Here is a 23740-nt window from a genome sequence, read left to right as displayed (position 1 = left end):
CCTCCTGAGGGTATTGCCATGGCGATGGGTGCAGTTAAGGTGGTGTTTATTTCAGGCTGCAGCGGCCTGCCCCGTCCGACGCCAGGAGTCTGCGCCTGCTGATAAGGCTGGAGACTGGCTGGGAAGAGACAGGGACTCAAGGTTAATACTCACAGTCTGGGAGACGTTTGCTTTTGCTTTAGGGTGAAGTTGTGCAAGAAACTTCGTTCCCGTTTGTCCAATGGAGCAACAAAGCAAATTACTGTATTTCCCTACAGCCTTGTAAACGGCTTTATTACAGGGAATCATAAAAGTCAAGTAACAAATCATTCACAACATAAAAAATGCTTCCCTCTTAAATGACAGTTTTCTTGCTCTTCCTATTCAAATTGTGTCTTCGTGTCTGCATAATCCACCGATTGTTTTCGTCTAAAAATGGAGAGAACAGTACGATGAGGTCCGATGGGTCGCACCCAGCTTGACCCTGAGAGTCATCCAACACCTCAGTGTGAGCAGTAACCAGAGCAATGCTCGGCCAAGGTCGGTCACAGTTCACGTTTGTCCCTGTCCCCCTCACCGCCACCCCGCCACGGCGCTCTGTTCAGGACTTCGACCTCTGCCGGTTCAGCCGGTTCTTTCTGTGTGAGGGGGGGGGCTGCTGAATAACTGCAGTTGCACTGGAACAGGCAGTCGTGACCCACTTTTAAGTTGGGTTGCATACCACAACTTTTATAGACATATATGTGACATAGTGCAGAAAACACTGACATTTAAGACTTTAATTTTCCACCTGAATGCGTTGAGGGATTTTTATTTGGTTCTGTGCCGGGTCTAGATGTGCAGATAGGCAGGGAGAGACGCTCCTGCAGCCAGCTGTGGAAACAGAAGATAGTGAGCGAGCCAGCGAGGAAGTGAAAGGGATTTGGTGTGCAGGATCTGCACAGCTCTGCGGAGATGGAAGTTTTCATTTCCTCAGGATAGCTGTGGCTGTTTGAACAGGTGGGCCATCCCCCCCGGGGCTGTAAAGGCTCCAGCCCCTCTCATGTTGTCCAGTTTGCTGCTCTCTCTCCTCCTCCTCCTCCTCCTCCTCCTCCTCCTAGGCGTCGCATTCTTCAGTCCACAGCACAGCAGAGCCTCTAGAGCAGAGAAGCAGCCTCACAGAGATCATTCTTCCTGACTCTCTGTGTGCAGGGAAGCTCAAACAGACTCTGCACTAATGCTTTTCCAGTCGCCCTCCTGTCATTGCTGTTATTACTGCACCAAGCAGCTGGGCTAAGAGACATGGAAATGCTTGTTAAATGGGGGAAAGTGAGTATCTGAACACACTGATTACAGAGGGAGAGGAGGAGGAGGGGGTGGTGGGGGGGTAGTGTGTTTTGGTACTTGTTTTGTGTGTTTTCCCCAGGGGCATGGATGCACCCAGACTGAGTCATGCTAGACTGGAGCCATGGCTCCGGCTCCCTAAGCTCCTCTCTCCCTCTTTTTCCTCTTCCCTCTCCTCCCACTGCCGACATAACCAGCTGGGCTCCTGAAGCATCCAAACACACACATGTATATGCACACATGTTGGAGAGGTGCTTGACGGGGGGGGACAGAAGGAGGGGAGGGAGGAGTGATGAAATGCCAGAAGGAGTAGGGGCGGGCGGTGTGAGGCCCACATTGAGATTGATGAGCTGCTGTAGAATCTAGCAGGTAAACACCAGTGTGGCTTCTCCTCCCCCGCAGGCAGGCACTCTGGGATTAAGCCACTTGTAGAAGCTGTTTCCACAAATTCTCACTTTGCTAAAAGCCACACTCTCCCTCTTACTCTCACTTTATGTCTGTCTACAGGTTTGGGTTTTTCCTCTTTTGCATCCCGGTTTTGCTATTTCATTCTCCTCTGGCTCGCTGGATGCTTGTGTCTCGTGAAAGCACGAACAAAAGCATCGGAGGTGAGGCCTGCTCAGCATCATTGCGTCGACTCACAGACTTTTAAACATTACCAGTAGGTGGCGATGTGACTCTTCAGAAGTTCACTCAGAGCTCTCTTTAATGAATCAGTTCTCTTCCCTTGCCCTTATTTGATCCTTCATCCCTTCAGCAAAACAATGTCTCGTTACTGCCGTGTGATTTTTAGGAAAGAAAAAAACCTGAGGGTTTCAAAAAAATTTCCCACCTGCTCCCTTTTCGAGCTGTCTACTTGTAATGAGATACATGAATATGTATTTGACGGCGGCGCTCGCACGATGCTTTGGAAGTCTGTTTCCTCACGTACCGCGGAGAGGATAAATGATGGTTTTGGGTTTTCAGCGGGCAGCAACAGGAGAAGAGGCCAGCTGTGTTTGGGGACTAATCACCCACCGGATCTTTCACACTGTAAAGCTTGGAGCATATTTTCACGGCGGGGGCATATGCAGCTTACACATCTTCAGGTTAACTGTATTGACAAATTTCACTCTAAGAGAAGAAGTTCTTTGCTTTGGTGGCTGGCTATATGGTAGGTTATGACAGGATCAACCTTTTAAGATAAACTTGTGAGGGAAGAAAAACATGCTGTTGATGGGAGATGATACGACTAAGGTCAGAAGACTGTGTTCACTCTCACTGTTTTATGTATTTTCTCTCTCCGTCCTGCTCTCCGTGAACGCTGTGACCTTGTGGATGTAACCCCGAGGTAGCTCTCCTTCTGTCCCACTCAGATTACAAGAACCTCTCAGTCAAATGGGAGTCAAGTCAAGTGATCACCGCTCTCAGATGGGTGTTCGGTCTGAACTGCAGGACGGCAGCTGACCTCACAGCGGCCTAACCTCTCTCACTCTTTCCCTGCGAGGATTTGAATTATTAAGAATGTTTTGCATGGACAAGCTGTTCGTTATTTCCCCCCATCGGTTGTGGAATGTAAGCGAATGTGCTCGGCCGCCTGTGTGTGTGTTTTTTTGTGCATCATCACGGGTGGATTCCACAATCCAAATCTCCGTGTTGCATGTGTTGGCAAAGGACAGCGGCTTGGGGCAGATTTGTGATGTAATCAGGAGTTAATCTGTGCCCCCGCTGCTTGCCGATCAGCCCCACGGGAGCGTGCACTGGCAACACAGGCGTGCACGTAACCCCCCTGAAATACACACATTCCATATATCTGCAGCTCTGCCATCCTCCAGCCCCTCCGACTCCCATCAGAACCACTAATCTCATTACCAAAGCGAGCACACAGAGAGCTTCAAATTCACCTGAACCCTCATTACACATCAAGAACAACATCGTCCACTGGATGGAGTAAATCACATTCTCGGCCTGGCTCGGGTTGCGTAACGTGACTGTGCGAGTGGCTGAGCTGGTTGATCAGTCTCCAGGGTTGGAACTCTTAGTCAGGCCCCCCCCCCCCACATCGATGTAGACAGGGTTAGGCCAATGAGCATCAGTTTTCAGCCTCACTTTAGGAGGGGAAAAACATCAGAATTAGCTTACAAGTCTTGGCACATTTGGTGATATTTCAACATTTAAAGTATCCCCTGGGTAATTGGAAAAGATTATCACGGATTATTACACAAATGAAAGAGCGGCGTGGGTGGTGGGACCTCGGAGAGTTGGTGGAGTTTATGTAATCTTTGCTCACGGAGCGGTTTGGTGTAAAATTCCATTCATTCTTCCATTTACTGTCTACATATGTACTTTGCAACGTGCGCTTTGATTCCGACTGATGTAGACAGATAACCTCGAGAGAGAAAAATCTTTAGCGACGGGACACCATCCCTTGAAGAAAGTCTTTTGACACTTTTGGGATGCAGGTTGTCATGGAGACAGTCAGAAACAGGTTGTGTTTCCTTGGCGACTGGGGTCTTGCCCGGCGTGTGCGTTAGCTTCATTGTTGCTGTCCTCTCAGATACCGCGTCTCTTCTTCTCTCACACACACACACAAATATACAAAAACAATCTCATTACTGCTGCAACTCCTCATTTCCAGCCTCCGTTAGCCTCCGTGGTCGAATCACGTATTCTGCTCGGCTCTCAGTTTTCTAACAAAATCTGCCCGTCTTTCTTTACCTTCATCCGTCTTTTGAGCCGCCGACTTTAATGTCTTTCCCTGCTCACCTGTTTTCCCCATTAGGAGCCTCTGTGCGGCGAGGCGAACGGCATCAAAGCAGAGGCGTTACTGAGACACCATGTCAACCTGTGGTTCTCCGTCTTAGTAAAGGGAGGGAGTATTGCCCTGGGATGGCTAATGATACCCCACTGGGACCTAGGGGGAGGAGGAGGAGGGGTAGTAAATCCAATAATCTTATATTTTCTGGTTTGTTTGGTTTGATTTAGGCTTCTTTGAAGGTTATACCGGCTTGTCATTCTATCCACTTTGACATGAAGTTGTACTTAAAGTTCTTTGTCTCTGTTTCACTAAAGTCAGTCATAAAGAGCTGCAGTACTTAGACTAAAAGAATTAAACTTGGTTTGGGTGTAAAGCTTTCATGGTCTTGAAAGCTGAATCAGAGGATTCTTCCTCCTGGCAAGTTTTTAGTGGAAATACTCAAGGACCAACTTATTTCTCTCCCACTTTACCTCCACAGAGTATCTATCTGATAGTGCTGCTCCCAAACAATAAATTTAAAGTTTCTCTATCACAGTGGCTAGAATTCACTGGTAAGGTTTTTAGGTAGGGCAACATGGGGCAAAGAACATCAGCTCCTGTCTACCCTGACTGAATTTAACTTAACTGACCTTTTAATTAAAGGGGTTAATAAAGGAACTGCACTGAAAGTGAAATGGCTTGTAGTACCTGTTTTGCTTTATTGGGTCAGTGTCTGTGCCAAAATTGATTTTGTGGAAGCTTTTTAGCATCAAAGTGGACGTATAAATATCATCAGAATCCCAACTGGCTCACGGTTTTGTCGGTTTTTTATCCCTTGTATGCTGAATATTCAAAGGTATAGAGGTTTACACACAATATATGTATCAGTCACAATTTACTAACATGAACTATTGAGATCTAATCAGTCTGGTTAGCTAGAATCTCCAACATTTAATAAGGCATCCTCGCATTTCTTCTTTACATTCAGCTTTAGGTTTTGTTGGCGCTGCTCGCCGGCCTGTGTGATCTTCCGCCCGCAGCCGCTCACTCCAGCTGGCAGCACAGCCAGCCGTGACTGGCACATAATACCTCCTCACCTCCGCCACTCAGCTGCAAAAAATCAATCTTTTTTTTTTTTTTTTTTTTTTTCCTCCTCTCCCCCGGCCGAGGGACGTCCACTGGCTCGGAAGCGGTCTGAATGATGGCGTGTTGGCTGAGAGCGGTAGATAAGGAAGTAGTCAGCGGTGGACTGAGGAGGGAGTACTTTGTAGTGAGCGGCTTTGACAGAGATAGATGGGCCTGAGAGAGTGTGAACTTCAGTGAAAAGGAAAGCTCACATTCCTCTGGCGTCGAGCGGCGCATTTGGATACAGCAAATAGGGATGGTTTTAGCAATACTATTTTAAACTACAGCCAGAAGAGAAGGTTGTTGTTTACTTGAGAGTTGGTGTTATCTGACATTTTTAAAGGCCCCGCTCTGTGCTGTAAACACCGCCGAACTATCCACTGTATGCTTTTTAGTGCCGTTGTAATGACATGAAGTCGCTCAGCCAACAATAACAGCAGTTCTTTAATCGCCGTCGTCGAAATTAGTCCTTCCCAACACTCAGCTGTTGTGTTCGGCACTCAGCTGCTCGGCCTTTCTTATTGTTATGAGGATTTTTTTTCAAGGCAGCGGGTGGGGGTCACCTGCTGGTGGGGGGGCTGCCCCGCGGTCCAAGACCTCTCACCTCGCTCGCCTCCCGGCAGACTGTCGGTGTCACGGCTTGACTGACAGGTACAAAGTAACCACCGTGTGCCCCGAGGTCCCAAACTCACCCCTTGTCACTCAGCTGCTCTCGGGACAAAGCCGGGGCCGCCCCACCCGGCCGACCCGCCTCTTTGTGTCCTTATTGAATCACAGCACAAGTCGGTTCTGTGCAAAGTAATTGAAAACATGTGATTAAAAAAAAAGGGCAGGGACGTGCACCAGTGAACGAGGCTCCGTCCAACAGGAGCCTGTGAAAGATGATATCGGCATGTGGCATCCTCATTATGAGGACTTAAGCGTCCCCTTTGTAGGTGTTAAGATGAGAGCCAGCGTTTTTGAAGGGGATTGTGCCGACCTCGGAATGAAGTCATGTTCCAGCAGTCGGCTGCAGACGGAGCGTAACCTTTTTAAGGTGCCTCCTCACCCTTGGCCTTGTCAGGGCATCTGCTGGGATACAGAAAGGTTGTTATGCCGCTGCCTGCTACTGTACCAAGTGAAAGAGGGCCTGTGTTTAATCTCTCCTTGTCTTATTCATGACAGATTTTCTAAAGGATGTGTTGTTTCTTTAGACGGTTACTTGCAAATCCCCGATCTAAACTATATGAAACCTCAGATGCTGCTCCCATTTTAGGTGGTAAAACCATGTTTTCCTGATTTCCTAACACTAGGTCAGGTCACTCTTGGCCACACTAACTGCATTTCCCATTGCATTTTCTTCAACCTAACCTATTCAACACATTGGACGCCACAGTAGCTCAACCGGATAAGACGGCGACCCTGTCCCTGTCTCTCTTCACTGCTCTAGCCAATAAAGGCAAAAAGCTCCAAAAACAATCTTAAAAAAAAAAAAAACAACAACAACAACTTATAGAACACATTCAGCATTAGTCCTTTGTAATAGTTTATCTTATCAAAAGAAAATGAACATATGGAGAGCTGCTGAATTCATTTTTAATCAATCAAAAATACATTTTTACTGTTTTAAAATGACAGTTAAGTCAATTTTAACATCTGTATTAGCTATTAATTGTGGATGTAAGGCATACTGGACTTTCGATTTGCAATCAGAGGTTCATTTTTAAGCAACAGTGACAAACCTTTATCGGTCCTACATCATAGATACTTGAATATATTTGGTTTTTGGATTGTTTTTCATGCAAAACAAGATAATTGGTCCATTTTTTATTTTTATCTATCAATTTATTAACTGAGGAAGTACGAAAAAGCACATTAATCAATAATAGAAACTGTTCAGTTGAAGCATAATCGGGCTACAACAAATTATTCTCATTAAAAATAATACCTTGATTATTTTTTCACGATTGTTCAGACGAGGAAATTTTAGAAAGTAGTGAAATAAGTCTATTAAAATGACACAAGCTCCAAGCTGATGTCTTCTAATTGCTATTTTTTCCAACCAACTGTGAAATATTAAAATATAAAACTATAAAAAAAAACAGCAAATTGGCGAGGTACAGGAGCTGGAACCAGCAAACAGTTGGAAGTTCTGCTAGTTAAATGACTAAAATGATTAATCAGTTCTCATAGTATTTGGAGATTCAATTTTTGTTCATTATTTGGAGACGAGAGGTTTTTTTTCTCCACCTCAAATATCCACTTCACGATAACTCGCTCCTGTCGAGTTTGATTGACGTGCCGTCTGCGGAGTGTCCTCGTAAAGTGGGACAAAGGCTACGTATCTCATTAATGGAGGGACGGGGTTATCCTTGGGCATTATTTCATGCATCTATATCTGTCTGCCGTGGCCCCCTTCTGTCATGCTGAAGTAAACCACCACAGGCAACGATGATGTCTCGGTACCGGCAGCACACTAAGGAGGCTAAGGTGCATGGGGGGGGGGGGNCATGAATGTGTGCTCTGTTCGCATTACTACCCTTGATTACCTTAATCCCTCGTCTGAACTCAGGCTTGTCACCCGCACCGAGGGATCTGAGGGGTCAGAGATCAAACCATCCCCCTCCTTGCTCCCTCCTAAAACCACTGTCTCCTCATTAAACTACAGCCTTCTCTCCATCTTCCTCCTCGCTGCCTCCTTTTCTCTTCATTTCAACCCCCAGTCTCTCTCTCTCTGTTGCTCTTTTGTCTCTCCCTCTCTCCCCCGCTTGCTCCTCGGCTCGTCTTAACAGAGAGAAGATGTCCTCCTCTCTCTCCCCTTAATGGACTGGCTCCTTTTAGCATCACCGCAGCATTGTGTTCCGTAAAGGCAGCATTTGCAGGGTACTTCAGCGCAAATGAAGTTGGAACTAGATGGAAATTACAGCCTTCCTTAAAAGCATTCTTTTCTTCTCTTCCATTTGGAAGGGAATGGGGTGTAAATAGGGAGAAGTGTGGAGGAGGGGGGAGGACTGGAAGGCTGAATTTGCAGTTTTGTGTTATTTTCAATCAAACGCAGTCCTTCTAAAGATGTTTTAGTGGAAACAGTGCTCAAGAAATTATATTTGGGTTGATGATGCTCAGAGCATCAAAGAGAAACCTGCACTTTGGGGCCATTTTCCAATTCCCAGTTAGATGTGAAATACACCGAGCCCACTGGCCGAATCAGAAATGAAATGTTTTCAAGCCGCAGCTCTTATTGACGTTCGGGTTTTTCCTGTTTTCCTGGCAGCCAAGTGTATCACCATAATTGCTGCATATAATGTCTTTCATTTTCAAAAATGTACATGCCAAAAAAAAAAAAGGCTTCATTTTGATCCACGGAATTTTCTGATTGAGGCGCTAATAGCTTTGTTTATTTGGAAAATAAAAATAACACATCTCTTTTGCTGTGACTATTCATAGATCCAGTTGAATTCACAACTCTGTGTATGCTTTGCATGGCATCAGGACAGTTGCTGATTAATACATTGACACCCTAAATACTTGTATTTGCACTCCAGGAGCCACTTTGCACGATCGTATCAGTGCATGTATTGACATCTGTCACAAATGAATTTTCCATTTGGGCTAATGAAATTAACATTTTCCTCTGTTAAAAGCCTCCCCGTTTTGGGTAATGAGGGCATTGTACACATTTGGATTTCCTGGGAGTTGATAATTAAATTTACTTTGGGCAAACCTGGTTTGTATTGTCATGAGCAGATGCGTCATGGGAAGCATTAGCGAGACGTTTATTGGGAAAATGTAATTCATTACAGGCCACTCATGACTGCATAATCAGTGACTGAGGATCCTGCAGCACTCAAGCTAGTCGTCGCAGTGCTTTTTTTTTTATCAGTTCGGTTTTTTGTAGCATATTTGCAGTGAGAAAGGTTGTTTGGCTAATGAAACATCGTGTTGAAAAGCCTAACCTTGCTCATCTTGCATGTCACAGTCTGAAAACCTTTTCTTTTCCAAATTTAATTTAAATTACTTTAATTTGAAATCAGTTGCAGGCTGAGCTTTACAACCTTTTTTTTTTTTTTTTCCCCCAAAATCACAACACTTCAGTCTTGTAATTTGTAATCTTTTAAACCCTGAGGCTGTGTGTGGATAGGATAAAGGATAAAGAGCAAGGACAGATAAGTCAAATTCACCGTATCAAATGTGTAGCTCCAAGACATTTTAACTTTCAAAGCGCCTGCGACTGGAAAAAAAAGAAATCTTGTAGTTCATCTAATCCGAAAGGTCAACCTTCATCATCAAACCAGATTGTCTTGGGTACCTTGTGGGATTTCTCACTTAATGATGGTATTCGGTGTACAACTTGTCATTTCACACATCTTAAAATATCAAGAATGGTTAAAGAGACAGTAAAATATCAGCAGTTATTATAGGCTTCTCATATTTGGATTTACCTCACTATGTTTGCATGGCATCAGAAATATATTCTAGTACTGAAAAGCCCAGAAATGCATCTGTGAAATGGCTCAAAGCTCTTCCATGCTGCCTGTGCATTACCCTTTTATATGTTTATTCAACCACATATGAAGCACTAACCATCAGTCAAAGCGATGTTTAGGATGTGTCATCTGGCGGCCAGTGCAGCCTGACACATCTGAAGAGGAGTGGACGTCTCTCTTTGAAATTGCTCACTGGTTCAGCGAAAGCACCAGGGAGGCTGCGAATCGGTCTCCGCTGCCCGTAAGGCCTTTGGGGTCACTGCCTCGGCCTGGCTAATGGGCCGGGGGTCAGGTAGTAAAGAGATTTACTGACTGGTCAGGACATCCAGTTAGCATCACTAGCAATTTCATCCAATTTCCTGAGGAGTGCTAAAGACGGGAATGTGTGTAAAACGTAATATTTCCCCCTCCAGGGCAGGGCACTCATTTATCACAGCAGGCCCGGGGCAGTTAAACTCGGCTGTCCGTCTGGCCATTGAGACGTTTGAGTGATGTCAGCCAACATGTCAGTCACTTACCGCTCAATGACCTCAGCTCTCGCTCAGAGCTTTTCATTTGGAAGAGCGCCGTAATGTAATGGGATTAGGCTAAAGGCTATAACTCACTCTCTGGAACCTCTCACTCAAACAGGTTGACGGATTCTCCTCTTTCCACTACAGCAAACCAAATTTACCGTAGCATGCTCACATTGTCAAGGGGTCTGCTGTTACTTCCGCTTTCACTTATTTTCTTTTCTGCTCTAAAAAAATCTGCCTTAGTAAATTACAAGAATGTTGTAGTCTACGTCGCAGGCTTCTTTTTCAGTGTAGGAAGTGACACCAATGGTGACCGCTGAAGCAAAGGTGTTGTAAGCACATGGGGATAGGACGTCATTCAGTGGAAACTGGAAGCAGCTGTAAGAACTAAAAGACCCAAATGCTGTAATCCGTCCATCCATCAGCTCTACTGACTTTAATGGATCATAGTTGGGTTGGAGCCTTTCCCAGCTGATATTAGGCAAGAGTTCAGCCTGGACAGGTTACCAGACCATCACAGGGCAACACCGAGACAAACGACCATGCATGCTCACAATCACACCTACGAGCCATTTAGAGCCACCGACGCGTGTCTTAGGACTGTGGGATGAAGCCAGAGCACCCATAAAGGAACCCACACAGGCACAGCGAGAACATGGAAACTCCTCACAGCCAACCTTTAGCTTCCAAACCTTTTGTGCCGTGCAGTGTAAAATTCTGCATTTACCACATGGCAAATGAATACAGACAAAGTATAAAATAATGAAAAAATGTCAGTACATCTGAAATCCAAAGAAGAACCTCTTGCCTGAGGTCACAGAAAAGCACCATGGAGGGAATGTTACAGATTCACCTCCAAACAATGTATTTGTCTGTTTGTACCTTTTTTATATACTGACCCAAAATGTAAACACATCGCTTACCCGCCATACAACGTTTGCACCATCTCGGAGCTTGGCCCTTCATGTTGCATGTTAGCAACTGAAGATGCTCCTGTTTGTCCCTCATCCTGTTTCCTTGGTGATGTGTGGACCACGGTGCAGGTTTGACTCCCATGTAACCACAGGACTGGGCTGTTTCATCCATGTTAGTGTAGCTTCCTGGCTTTATAGTACTCCGTTCCTGTGTTGCTGTAGGTAGTTCTGGTTGTATTAAAAGCAGAACAAGTGTTGGATGGCAAAGTTCCAAACGGTGTCAAGACACCAGTCATCACCCAGATGTGACTAATCATATTGTAACCCTCCCTTGTAATAGTCATTCATATTAATATCAGCTCTGACCCTCCAGTCTCTTCCTGTCATTTGCCGTAATCTGGCTGAAACACTTCCAGTCGAGTTGTTAAGGTTCTTAGTTGAGTTGTTAAGGTTCTCGGTAACTTAAATGAACTGTAGCTGTAATTTCTGTAGCTTTAATGCAAAGGGCTCTACAATTTGCCTCTCACCACCCATGCGAGACACCGACCTTACCACCGGTAGCAATTAGGGCTCCGTGTCTTCAGGACACAGTGGCACAGAGCAGAGGAAAGCCAGCGACCGAACTGCCAACCTGAAAATAATGGATGACCCTCTCTACTTCCTGAACCCCATCTTTAATGTGTCTTTGGAGAAACTCTCAAATACAGCTCTAACGTTGTAAAGTGGTCTTTAAAAGGGCTGTTAAACTCATACGGAAAACCTGCGACATCTTTTGTCCTAGTTATCTGACTGTCGCTTTTGAATCTCAGTCCTGAGCTTTTTTGTTTCCTCCTCGCAGGCCCCCCGGCTCTGCCTACTGTATGAGCACTGTGTGCACCCACGCTTTCTCACTCTGCACCCAGTGTAGCTGGAGGCTTTTGTTGGTGACTTTGGCTGCCAACATGCTGGAACAGCCAGGAGTGATGAAGGCTCGGGGAATTAGCTGGTGACAGGAACCCTGTGCGGACTGCGGAGTTGGCAGAGGCCTACAGGGAGCCTTAGAGCCCAGTCACATCATCATGAAGCCCCCGCTCGCCGTACAGGAGAGGGGATGAAATATGAACTCCTTTTAATATCCCGCCTAATAACTGTGTTGACAAGCGCCGTGAGTTACCTTCTGCAGGAATGTCGTGGCATTTGGATAATTAGCGCGCAAATAGCATTTTGTTATACCTCGTCATCGCACGGCAGCGGAGACGTTTTTATAGTAGCAAAGGTTAGGTGGTAATTTTACTGGCCTCATTATGGCGCTAAATACAGGCCTCTCATAGGTGGTGGCAGGTTGCAGGAAAGTCAAACCAAGAGATTCACTGCAGGGGCGAGTTTGTCTGCACCAAGACCATTTAATTTAAATCCACCTTATCCACACCACTTGGCACTCACACTTGCACGTTTCGAAAGCCAGAACTTTATCCTCTTTTGTGTGTGATGTTTGAAAACGCGACAAAAGTTTCTTTAGAAAAGTGATGAATCTTTCCAGACGCTGGCAGAGGGACACAGGTCCCACTCTGGTGAACACACTCCAAAAACTGATAATTGCTTTTTGTGCCGTAATGTTTGTGTAAACCACCTCAGCGGCTGCACTACAACAAACGCCCGAAGCTGTTTTTCCAAGCTTTGAAAGGAGAAGGTGATTTCATACAGCCTCGAGGAAATTATGTACATTTTTGCTATCAGGCTGTTGATAATGGGGGAAACAGCCTTTGGGGGAGCTGAACAAAGGGGAAAAAGAAAATATCGACTGTCACATACGGGCGTGTGACAGGGGCGTTATCGTAGCGTTTTAGGATATCAGTCTTGTTAACGTCCCCCCTCGTACTTCAGTAATTACAGTGAAGAGATAGTGATGGCATTATTAGTTGTTTGAGTCTCCAATTAAATTGTTTCGGAGACTGTCATTCCTGCTGGCTGGGGTCCCTGTTGGCACGGGATCTGGCTCGAGAAGTAAATAGGAGTACAAAGCTGACAGCTGTCTGATAAATTATGCACAGCCCAGTGTTTCAGAGGTGGTGGATACACACACACACAGTCTATCCCGCACCCACACACACACTGATCCTCCCAATGCTCAGGCCCCAGTGGTACAGTTGAGAGGAACTGGAGACTCATTAAACTCCTCCACACATTTACTTTCAGTTTCTGCCCCGTTTTCCGCCCCTCTGTGGGTTTCTGTCTGTCTTGTGTTTTCTGTCTTCTTCGCACCTTCTTTTGACGTCCCCCCCCGTGTTAGCTCCAGCTCCCTTTTTGCCGCTCCTGTCTGGTCATCTGGCGTCTCCATTAACACGGTGGCATTACAGCTCCCGTCTCCTCTCATATCCTCTGCAGATTACAGGGCTGATATGAGGGCTCAAGACGCAGCCAAATAGAAGGGGGACTAAGCTGTAGCCAAAAATCAGCTCAATAGAAGTCCTTTAATCGCCGTCTATCAGAGACCAAACCTGTTGAATGTTGAATTCTTTAAAATTACGTTTCATTTATGTTCAATTCAGCGTTTGATTTTGCATGCACACAAACTTTGCTTGCTACTCCTCTCTAATAAGGCATCCTTTGTTTATTAGTTTGAAGCAAATGCCTTATTATAGGTTAGTTAAGCATAAATAATAATGCTTAGTACTGAGCATTAAGAGCAATTCTTGTGTTACCAGATTGTGAAAATCCCTTTACCTGCTGTTTTTGTCTCCTCAAGAGGACAATTTTCTTTTCTCACAACACAACTGGATGGCAACAAAAGAGCATCCAACACCTAGAAAATGCCTCGTAAAGATTACCCCTCCAGGTTATCCAAAGCTACTGATGACATTTTAAAGTTGGTTTTACTGGCTGACTAGTACTAATCATATTCTGTAAACTAATCTTTGTGTGTAAAAATGAGTGGAATTCGATTTAATCCATTCATGTTTATGGCCACACACACATTCTACAAGCTCGCTTCTACCAGGTCTTCTCCCCTCTGTAGGGGGGCCGCAAGCCATTAAACAGAAATCCATTTGCTGACAGCTTAATAACAACTGCAGTTATGATGGATTATCAGAAAAATGCTTTTTTAATGGACTAATAAAGGCACACTTTGGCATTTTTAACCACTTCTGCCATTTTAAAGCAGCACTTTTATGACTGGGTCCCTGTTTTGTTTGTCTTGGATTCACATCCATGCCCTTTACAAAGTGGCCCCCTTTGCTTCCAGTAGCATCCCACCTCCCATGTCCTGAAGAGTCACCACCGATGTTGGAAAAGGGAAAATTTAAGCATCGTCTTGTTTATGCTAGTCAGCATTCGTGGTTTCTCACCACGAAAGTATAACAGTTAAGGACAGCGGAAAGTCTTCTGACCTCGACTAACGTGACATGAGGTGACGTGAATTCGGCCTCCGCTGTTCCTCTACACAACAGACAAGCCACACTGGGCAGCTCTCCTCATGGCTTTACAATATGTGGCCAATTTAGTTTTCCCTGTCACTCTATCGCTCTTCATCTCCCGCCCCTCCTCCCTCTCTGCTCGCCTCATCCTGCCGTCTGGACGGTGCATTAGAGTCGTATTAGCGGACCTGGACATCGTGCTTTTGCCTCAAGTTATCACTCTCAGCCATCAGTGTCCAGTTTCTTTGCATGTTGCCACGTCGTCACCTTCCTCAGACTTTGTCTCCACGCCCTCGTAAGTCCACCTTTTTAAAATCCTTTCTCCGCTCTGATGACTGAGAGATAAATGGCCTGGCCTTTTGCCATGTGGCACAGTGAAACGCTGCAGTCGGGTTACATGCATTTCAGTGGTTCTGCATCATATGGACTGACAGCAGCGAGGGGGTTGAATAATAATCTGTTCAAAAAAACTAATATTAAAGAAAACAATCTTGATCTTTAGCTCTTTGGAGTCTCTGTTGGTTTGCCACCAGTTGGGTTCCTTAATTGGTAAATTGTGTTTAAGCTTTGGTTTTTGGACATATTTTTTAAAAATGAGGTACAGCCCATTAATTATGAGCTTTAGAGAGTCTGGCAGGTGGATCGCCACTCAAGGCAAGGGACTATAATTCAAAGGTTTTCAAACTATTCCTTCAATTATTTAGGCCTTTTCATTAATTAAAAATGACCAACAGTTTCTGGTTGTAGCTTCTCAAATGTGAAGCTGCTTCTCAGGGAAATAATTAAAACAGGAATTACTCACCGTCCTGGTGGTAACTGTCGGTTTTTGCTTTAGGTGAAATTGTCCATCTCTGAAGTTATGTGAGGGGAATAAAGCAGCCCAGAGGGAGGGAAGATGATGCATTATGGAGTTCTAAACCACACGGGGATGTCGTACGCTGCAGCGATCACCACCTGATCCCACCGTGGCTCCAGTCATGACTCTTAAACTGGGCCCAGTGGGACGACGACAGGAAACCTCCATGAATATGAATGATTCAACTGAGCGTAGATCAAATGCTCGGGACCCACACGCTATGAAAGCACCACGGCGGTAATTGGGAGGGGATGTGTTAACCTCCGGCCCCTCTTGTCTCCATAAAAAAAAAACACCCAAATGTTGATGTTTATTATAACAGACCGCATGACATTATTATTGTTTGGTCTCACTCCTGCTGAGATGGGACCCTCTGATACTGTGTCACGTCTGGGCCAGTAATGAATAAGCTTGTGTGTCTTTCCGCCGAGCCCGCGGATCAAAACCACAGCGGGGACGAAATAGAGAGGTTCTGTCGCCGGAGAGGGCAAGAAATTTAATCAGCATCAGCAAAATTAAATCTCCCAACACTTGTCAGACAGTGTGCAGACGCTTCACCTGCTGGCTGCAGTAGAAACAGGTCCTCGGTTGACTTCCCTGTTCTATATTTCACCGCCGCTGATCGTTTATTAATATGCACAGTTTTTCTTTCTGCTACGGCTGCCGTAACCTTTAGCGCGGTTGATCATATCAGGGCTGCTGTCTCCGTTTTGACTTTTTCTGAATGGGATAATCTCAGTGTGAAAGAAAGATTAACCGGGCAAGAGCGCCGGCTAAAAACTCTCCACTGATCCCAGCCCCGGGCGCTGCGGTACGGCTAATGTGAGCGTAGAATTAGTTTTCATGCTACGCTGGATGAAAGTTTGAGCCTATAGCACCCCAGACAAGCAAAGCCCACAGTAATAATGAGTGATTGTTAAATTCGCTCAGATACCTTCACAGATTGCCCGAGGCTACTTTTTTGTCTGCATCACTTCTGCCGCCTCAAGGATCTTGTTTTAAGATCTTTTTTTTAAGTTTGTCCAGTGTTGAGGTTGTGTGGGAAAATTTAAAAAAAAAAACTTATTTGAAGAAAAGCTTTGTTGCAGTTGGAATGGAATACAAACATAGAGATTAAATGGAAAAGTGAAATCTTATTAACCAAAATCCCCTCCGAGTGTTCTTATGTAAATTGGAAATTAGGGAAGCTGAATAGAAATGGGGAAAAAAAAATTGATAAAATTGGAAAGAATGAAAGTTTGCTTGAGGCTGCTGGAATACATAAATGATGCCATTTGACAAAAATAATGTAGCGGTGTTTGTTGTACAAAAAATATGAACACCTTTTGAAAATGCTGCAGACACAGTCGCTCTGATGTTTTTGTCTTTCTTTTATAAATGACAAAATACAGGTTGACATTAAAATACAGATATGATTCAGCTTGATTTTTAGGCTTCACGTTTTCCTTACCGTGGCATTTGAAAGTAAATTTACATGAAAATTTGCTTGACATTTGACTGGAAACTAATAATGCGACTGTCTGGGTGCAGCGCTGGAGCTGTGGAAGTGCTGATAGATAGGGATCAGAGGACACATCTGGCAGGAGGAAATACCACTATCGCCAGCATTCAGGGTTTCTCCCACATCACCATTTCCCTCCTCCTCCTGCCATGAAATCTATCCAGGTATGTGGCTTAGCACCGCGGACTTAATTGAAGCAATCCTTTCACACTGACAGCGGGATTAAATTGTAAAGAGGCGAACAAAGACAGCATGCGGTAACTTCACCACTTCGTCACATCACGTCTACCTGTAGAAAATATAAAGATTTCCATCTCTGAAGCCTGCAAACTAGCAGATTACAACCAAAAGCGTTCATCGCTGCCCCTGATGGACGTTTATCTCGGCTTGCATGGCGCAAGAGCAAACAGCAGGACAGATGCCAGTTCTGGCTTATGGAGCCATCCCTGCTGCCGGACACCGTGAAGGACCCAGAGAACTGTATATCACTGGCTGCTCCGCTGGGTAAAGTTTGTCTGGCTGCGCTGGAGAGGGCCAGCATAAATATTTATCTGCTTTATTTGTTTTCACTGGCTTCGGGCCTGTGTATTCGGGAGAGAAATACATGAGGAAAGAATGCTCGGCGTCTCTTGTTGGATTAGTATAGCAGAGGTCACCAAGTGCTAATTTAACCGGGACACAGAAAGCTGGTGTGCAGCTGCCGAGCACAACTCTGGGCGTATAAATCACAAATATGTAGCCCTTAAAGCGCTGTCACAGATGATGCCTTTCTTTGAATTTTCAATTAAAAAGTCTCTAAGTGGTAACAAATAGGCTTGAAAGAAGCATATTTGTCTTGTCAGGGAATAAAAAGCCGTTCCGTCACCGGGCTCGTTTCTACACAATGGGTCTAATGATGCTTATTAATTAAGAAGACTTCATCTAGCTTGATGTCACCCTGTTTGGTAAAAACCCCATTCACGAGGAAGCCCCCCCCTTCATGAATAATCAATGAGCGGCTGCTTAATAAACATGAAGGGAAACGAGGGAGGGGGGGTGTATAAAGCTTAGCTCTGGCACCGGCCTCCAAAAAAACCTCAGCAGAGGGCTGGAGAGCGACGGAGAGGGAGGGAGCATGTGAGGCGAGAGGAGGAAAGAGGGGGGCAGTAGTGTGAGAGGGATCGAGGCTGAGCGGAGAGATACAGCCACAAGCTGGGGGGAAGTCAATCCTGTCAGCCAAAGTGCGGCTGTGGAAGCAAGACACGGCGGACGGACGGAGGGAGGGGGAAAGAAAGAAAAAAAAAAAGATATCTGCTTCTTCTCTCTTCCTGTGTGAGTGGCTGAAGGGAAGAGCCTGGATGTTGTGATCTCCTCCACCATGGGATGCAGCCTCTGTACCCTGCAGAAGCCTGAGGAGCAATATAAACTACTCTATGAAGTCTGCCAGGTACTGTCACTTCCAAGCTTCCTTGAGCCTAGGGCGAAGGGGACGGGGGAGTTTTTAAGGTTGCTTTTAGGTTTTTATTTTTTTTTTTGCAATTTGCAGCCCATGTTAGTGTTTCACAGACTTGTAGAAGTGCTGCTCAGTTTGTCTCTGGGGGGGTCACCGGCTGAGTGCGAGCAGAGCAAAGTGGAGTGGAGTCTTTGGCCGGCCGGAGCTCTCGCAGCTGAGCAGCCTGAACTCTGGCCGCAGGGGTCAGCTGGAGGTGGCGGGCTGCGCTTTAAAGGAGGGGGTGATGAAGAGGTGACAGCTCCCTCAATGCGTCTGCTAGTGTGTGCCGATCGCTGCCCACCTCCTCATTGTCGACTGAATGCTGACTCAGAGCTTTTCCAAGCTTTTAACCCCTGTTTGACTTTTACTAAAGTTTATATTTAACACTCCGGTGCTTGTTTGGCACATTTTCTTCCCGGCAAAGAAAATAGAGGAGGCATGTTGTAGATGCATCATTAACACACAGGGAGAGTGTTTTAACACGAGAAACCAGAACAGCTTTTCTTTTTTTTTTACAGTTTAAAGTGGCTTCTCGAGTGCATTATGTGCTGAAACAATTTAACGATTAAGCAAAGGAGCAAAAACTTACTCTCAAAAACATAAAGACATGCTGGTTACGTCGTTGTAAATCACATATTTATTAAGTTTGTGACTGTTCTGGCCACTCATTTGACAAAAGAAGCAACAAACTTAAGCTTAGACTGTTGAAAAACTCTGAAAAAGGACATTTTAATGGCTAAAATTTGGTTTCAATCTTGATATTTAAAGTGGAGTGTAACTTTAGATGTTGGATTTCTGTGACAAAGAAACCCTGAGAGTTCCGACTAGTGAATCTTCTACCTTCCTTTCCGTGCCCTCAGATGAACTCAGTATGAACCCACCTTCTCCAACTCTGCTCCCAAAAATCATCAATCATTGCGTGCTGTGGAAGATATATTCATATTGAAGTCAGAATGAAATCTAGCTGGATGTACTCCTTCAGCGGAGGAATCGTATCATTTGCTTTTTGTGAGTGACATGGCAGGCGCTCCAGAATAAAAAACCTCCAGCATGTTGCCATCCTCTGTTCTTTTGCTGCGGTGTCAGCTTTGATTGAGACAACACACTCAGAGCGCTGTTCTTGCCTTCTTTTTTTTTTTTTTTTCATCTGTGAGTGTTTGGATTCAAGTGCCAGTCCGGTCTAATGAGTGAAAACACTGACCCGTCTGACAGCACACACTGTACCAGTCTGACAGACGTCTTTGAGGACCGGTTTCTGTAACACGCTCGAATCTGTTTCTCTTTTTTTTTTTCCCTCCATCTTTTCATCCATAATGGACCCCAGCCAAGAGTTATCCTCCTATCACACCAAATTACATCTCCATTTACTGCGCGGGGTGCCGGGTGGCTTGTGGCTGGTTTAAATGAATGTAATGATCAAGCTCTCTGTGGATCTCCCTCATTATTCTCCCCTTTAAAAAAAACAGCTCCCAGGGAAGATAACAGGGGGAGTCTGACATTGTGCCTCCAAATAGTTTGGCTTTGATCAAGTCTGTTCAAGAAAAGAAGACTAAGAAAAGGGTTTTTGGTTGGTTGTGCAGGGGCATCATAAATTGATTACGGTTGCTAATATTGGGGTCAGGAAGCCTTCCACTTCTCAACCCCCAACGGGAAAAAAACAGCAAAAATATGGTGTCTGTCAGTTCTTTTGTTCTCTTTGCTCACAGGGTCGACTCGCCTGTCAGTTGCCAGCCGTGTTCGACAACTTCTCTCTTACAGCAGTCATCAGTTTAATCCATCTGTAGGACTATAGAAAAGAAAGTCAGTGAGCAGGGTTTAACATTACGGCTCATTTGTCACGTCGCTGCTCTCAAACCAGCCAATCAGCTGCCTCGTGTCACAGCAGATATAAAGCTTCTGGTGCACTGTGAGACTGCATTACATTGTAAAATATGAGTTATACTTAGAAGAGTCGAGTCTTGGCTTTCTTTTTATATTTCCCCTGGATGTTTTCTTTTAGCAAGCTTGAAAAACATCTTCTTTACGGCTGTATTTTCATTCAAATATCTGGAAACGGTGAAACTAGTCCACGTCTACATCCAAGAGTATGTCTTTAAAACGCGCTGTATTGTCTTACCAACGGACCAAAAACCCAGAGACGTTTTATTTATGTTCTCATAAAGCAGAGAAAGCAACAAAATGCTCTGGAATCAAATAACTAGAATATGTCGAGCTTCAGCGTCTGTTGTTGGCAACGTCAGGCAGAGCTGTAGAACGGATAACTTGTCACCTGGAATGATGCACGACGCGATGGGATTTCATGGAATAATAGAAGTAGGAGTTCGGTAGAAGTTTAATTCAGCCAGACTTCGCAAGCTGAGTTAGAATAATGAGTTGTTCTGTCAATCCGTCACATATTACACATTACGGAGCAGACGCACTGACACCCTTTGTGTTGTTTAATCATTACACGTGTCCTACTCGAAGGTGAATCAATGGCCTTAAACTTCTACTACAAGTTAGTTAAGTTTAATCTTATTTGGCCTGATTGGGCGGACTGCAGCAGGTTTTCGAAAGGACTTAGCAGCTATTGTGAACAATCTGAGATGGATCTATCAGATTCATGTTATGAATACATGTATCCTGAAAGTCTATGTGTAAGAGATACCGAATAAGCCAGGCCAATTGGCTGAAATGTTGAGAACATAATGTAGAAAAAGATGCTTGAAATGGTTTTCTTGCAGCTGTATCAGCACTGTCTGCAGCACATGTAGCAGAGTACCCATCACAGCTAAACAGATGGTGGTGCGGAGTCAATCGGTGTCTTCATGTTAGGTTGCTGACTAGTTTGTGTAATACGTTGTTGGAAAGACCTTATCATTTTCTCTTTTCAGGAAAGCTCCAACATGGATATAAAAAATATCCGCTAGTATATCTGGAGTAGACGTTCTTAAAACTCCTTGAAACTGGTATCAGCCCCAAAAAGTCCAGTATCAGTCGGGCTCTAGGAAGTAACATATCTTTTTCTGGAATTCATTTTTGAAAGCATGTAGTTCATCTTATATTCTGGGACGAGACAGTTAGAGCCCTGTCATAACACAGTCTTCCACACTTGTATCTCCGGCTAGTGAGTGTTTTTTTTCAGTCTACTGCGTGCTCCAGAACAGCAGGTGTTTTGTCGGTCCCGTTTAACCGTCCGGAGTTTCTGAAGACTTGCGCGACTTCCTTTTGCTGAGGAAATAAATTCACTAAAAACAAGTTTATTGCCGCTGCCACATCTTTACTGCGGAGGTGAACCAGGGATAGAATCTGTCAAACAAGCCGAGAATTACGACTGTCAGAGATGATGAGCTCTCAGAAAACAGTCTGAAAAACGGAGACTGTCAGAGAAAAAATGATTCGGGCTGCTTCAATATTGATTCAATGATTCAGTCAGTGGATTAATGTTGTCTCAGGGAAAACTTCCTCAGCAGACTACGAGGGATTTCTGTGCTGAGCAGCAGGTGCTAAAATATCAGGTTAAATCTTAAAGGCAAAGTGCATGGAGTTGGTAGCTTCATTTTTCCACCTTCTCATTTTCATGTTTTATTCACAGTCAGTTAAATGCATTGAATTCTCTGAATATTTTATCTGCATCATGCCTCAACAGCTCTGTTGTCAGACTGAGATGACAGATCTGAACTCATGGCTACAAGCTCATTGCCCACCAACCCTTTATTCTCAATTAGGCAACCACAAGGTGTCTAGTCATGACACTCAGACCTAAACCATTCAGCTAAATGAATGTGTAGAGCATTGTTTTGTGTGTGTTGCATGTTCCTCCTGGCGGCTGGTACAGTCGATGGTGATGAATGAAATGTGCGTGAGTAAAACCTTGTACCTCTGAGAGGATTCTGGGAAATTTCTTTTTTGTTTTTTCCCTTCTCCTCACTGATAATACAGGCAGATCCTCCTGATCGAAGAGCCTGGCACGGCGCCTGCTCTCCTCATCATCTCTCTGAGGAGTTAATAATCCATGAGCACTTGAAATCTTTCCAGTTCATTAAACACCTTCGCTCGAACTCCCATGTTGGAAGCATGAAAAATATGGTTTCGTAAAAGTCAACAGACTGCGCATCATTTTTTATTTATTTTTTTACCTGGAGGCATTTTTTTGGGGATTAGTTACACTCACTTGACTTGGTAACTTTCTGTTTGGGTAGAATTCATCGAGGGCTTTGCTATCTGCATACATTACCGTCTCGAAGGTGCTGCAAATTTTTTGTTTACAGCGCTGAGTGTCAATAGAGCCGCACCAGAGATCAAACATTGTTAGGGTCTATTACCCGCCGCAGCCAACACGGCGTTTTAGATAAGTGTTTTCCGTTTTTGTTATGATCATTAAAGGCCCGAGCTGCGGCGAGCTCAGCGCTCCCTTTTAAACTTGACCCTTCTGACAGCGCTGAACCTCTCGGCCCCGTCTTCAAAGCTAAAGGTAAGCGCCATGCGGAGATGTAAGCTCAGTTGCTTTTGTCAGGGAATTTAAGGTAGAGGCCTTGGAAACTCTGTTTGACAGTCCTAGGGCTCTTAATCTCTCCAGAGGCACTCTATAATGGCTGTGGCGCCGTGCTGCGGTTCATAGAAGACCCAGAGCTTAATTAGAGCCTCAGCACAAGCCGACTATTGAGGCTCTGATCCATGCTGAACTGATCTGGACTATTGTTTGTCTGCTAAATCCTTTTGCTTTCTTTAGTTCTCTCTCTCTCTCTCTCCGTCTGTATCTTCGTCGATTTTTTTTTTTCCTCCGTCGTCTGTTCTCTGCAGACGAACAGCATCTCAAAAGCGATTGATCTGCTGAGCAATGGAAGTTTACAAATGAGCCCGCTGAAACATTTCCTATCCGAAGCTTTCCAAGTGACACTGCCTAATTAGCCATATTTGTGATTCAACGCTGCAAAGATGTCACGCTCGGCTCAAGAAGCCAAGTTGTCATAGCGCCAGATGGTCTCAGTGTGACATCCTCTGGACCAGGCAGACAGAAAAAAATGATATGGAAATATTTGTACAAGACAGTTCTTCATGCGGGCAGTCGTCTGCCCCCGTGTCCCGCTGTCAAAGACCTCCCCCAGTCATCAAAGCAAGTTCCTACAAAAAAAATAAAAAATTAAAGAAAAGGGGGTGAACTCGCCGAGATTGCAGCTCGGCCTGCTCGGCCTCAGCCTCCGTAATGAGGCTTGACACAGACGGCGTACAGACACAAAGCAGGGATCACCAGCGCCGATCGCAGCCGCTGGAGCCTGACACTGTGTGTTTTTAATAACGGCTAAGATCGGCCCTGGTGTGCCGTCACATCTGTTAAACACTGGAGCAGGTGGCTGGCTGCCACAGGGGAGCACTCACAGCATCCCGTGTACTTACTGTCAGTCCAAAGCAAATGACAGAGAGGATCACAGGGAAAACAGAGACGTAACAAGATCCCGACAATACGGCGGGACGGGCCGAGAGAGGCAGCTGGGATTGTCAG

The 23740-nt window shown here is 45.0% G+C and overlaps 1 protein-coding gene across 3 annotated transcripts in view; it reads left to right on the top strand.

Moving 5' to 3' along the window:
* Positions 1–23740, top strand: part of pdzrn3b (PDZ domain containing RING finger 3b) — a 98353-nt gene that overhangs the window by 58066 nt on the left and 16547 nt on the right. Inside the window, exon 1 of one of the 3 annotated variants that reach the window (XM_008281352.1) lies at positions 18049–18213. The exons of the other annotated variants lie outside the window; for them this stretch is intronic. Coding sequence (XP_008279574.1) covers positions 18145–18213 — 69 coding nt within the window. The 5' untranslated portion in view covers positions 18049–18144. Of the gene's footprint in view, positions 1–18048; positions 18214–23740 lie in introns of those variants that run through there. 3 annotated transcript variants of the gene reach the window in all.

Source organism: Stegastes partitus, unplaced genomic scaffold (assembly GCF_000690725.1).
Source record: "Stegastes partitus isolate 25-593 unplaced genomic scaffold, Stegastes_partitus-1.0.2 Scaffold231, whole genome shotgun sequence".
In the NCBI taxonomy this organism is placed as follows: domain Eukaryota; kingdom Metazoa; phylum Chordata; class Actinopteri; family Pomacentridae; genus Stegastes; species Stegastes partitus.
Note: the sequence above shows the minus strand (reverse complement) of the source record. Positions and strands in the feature narration are given on the sequence as shown.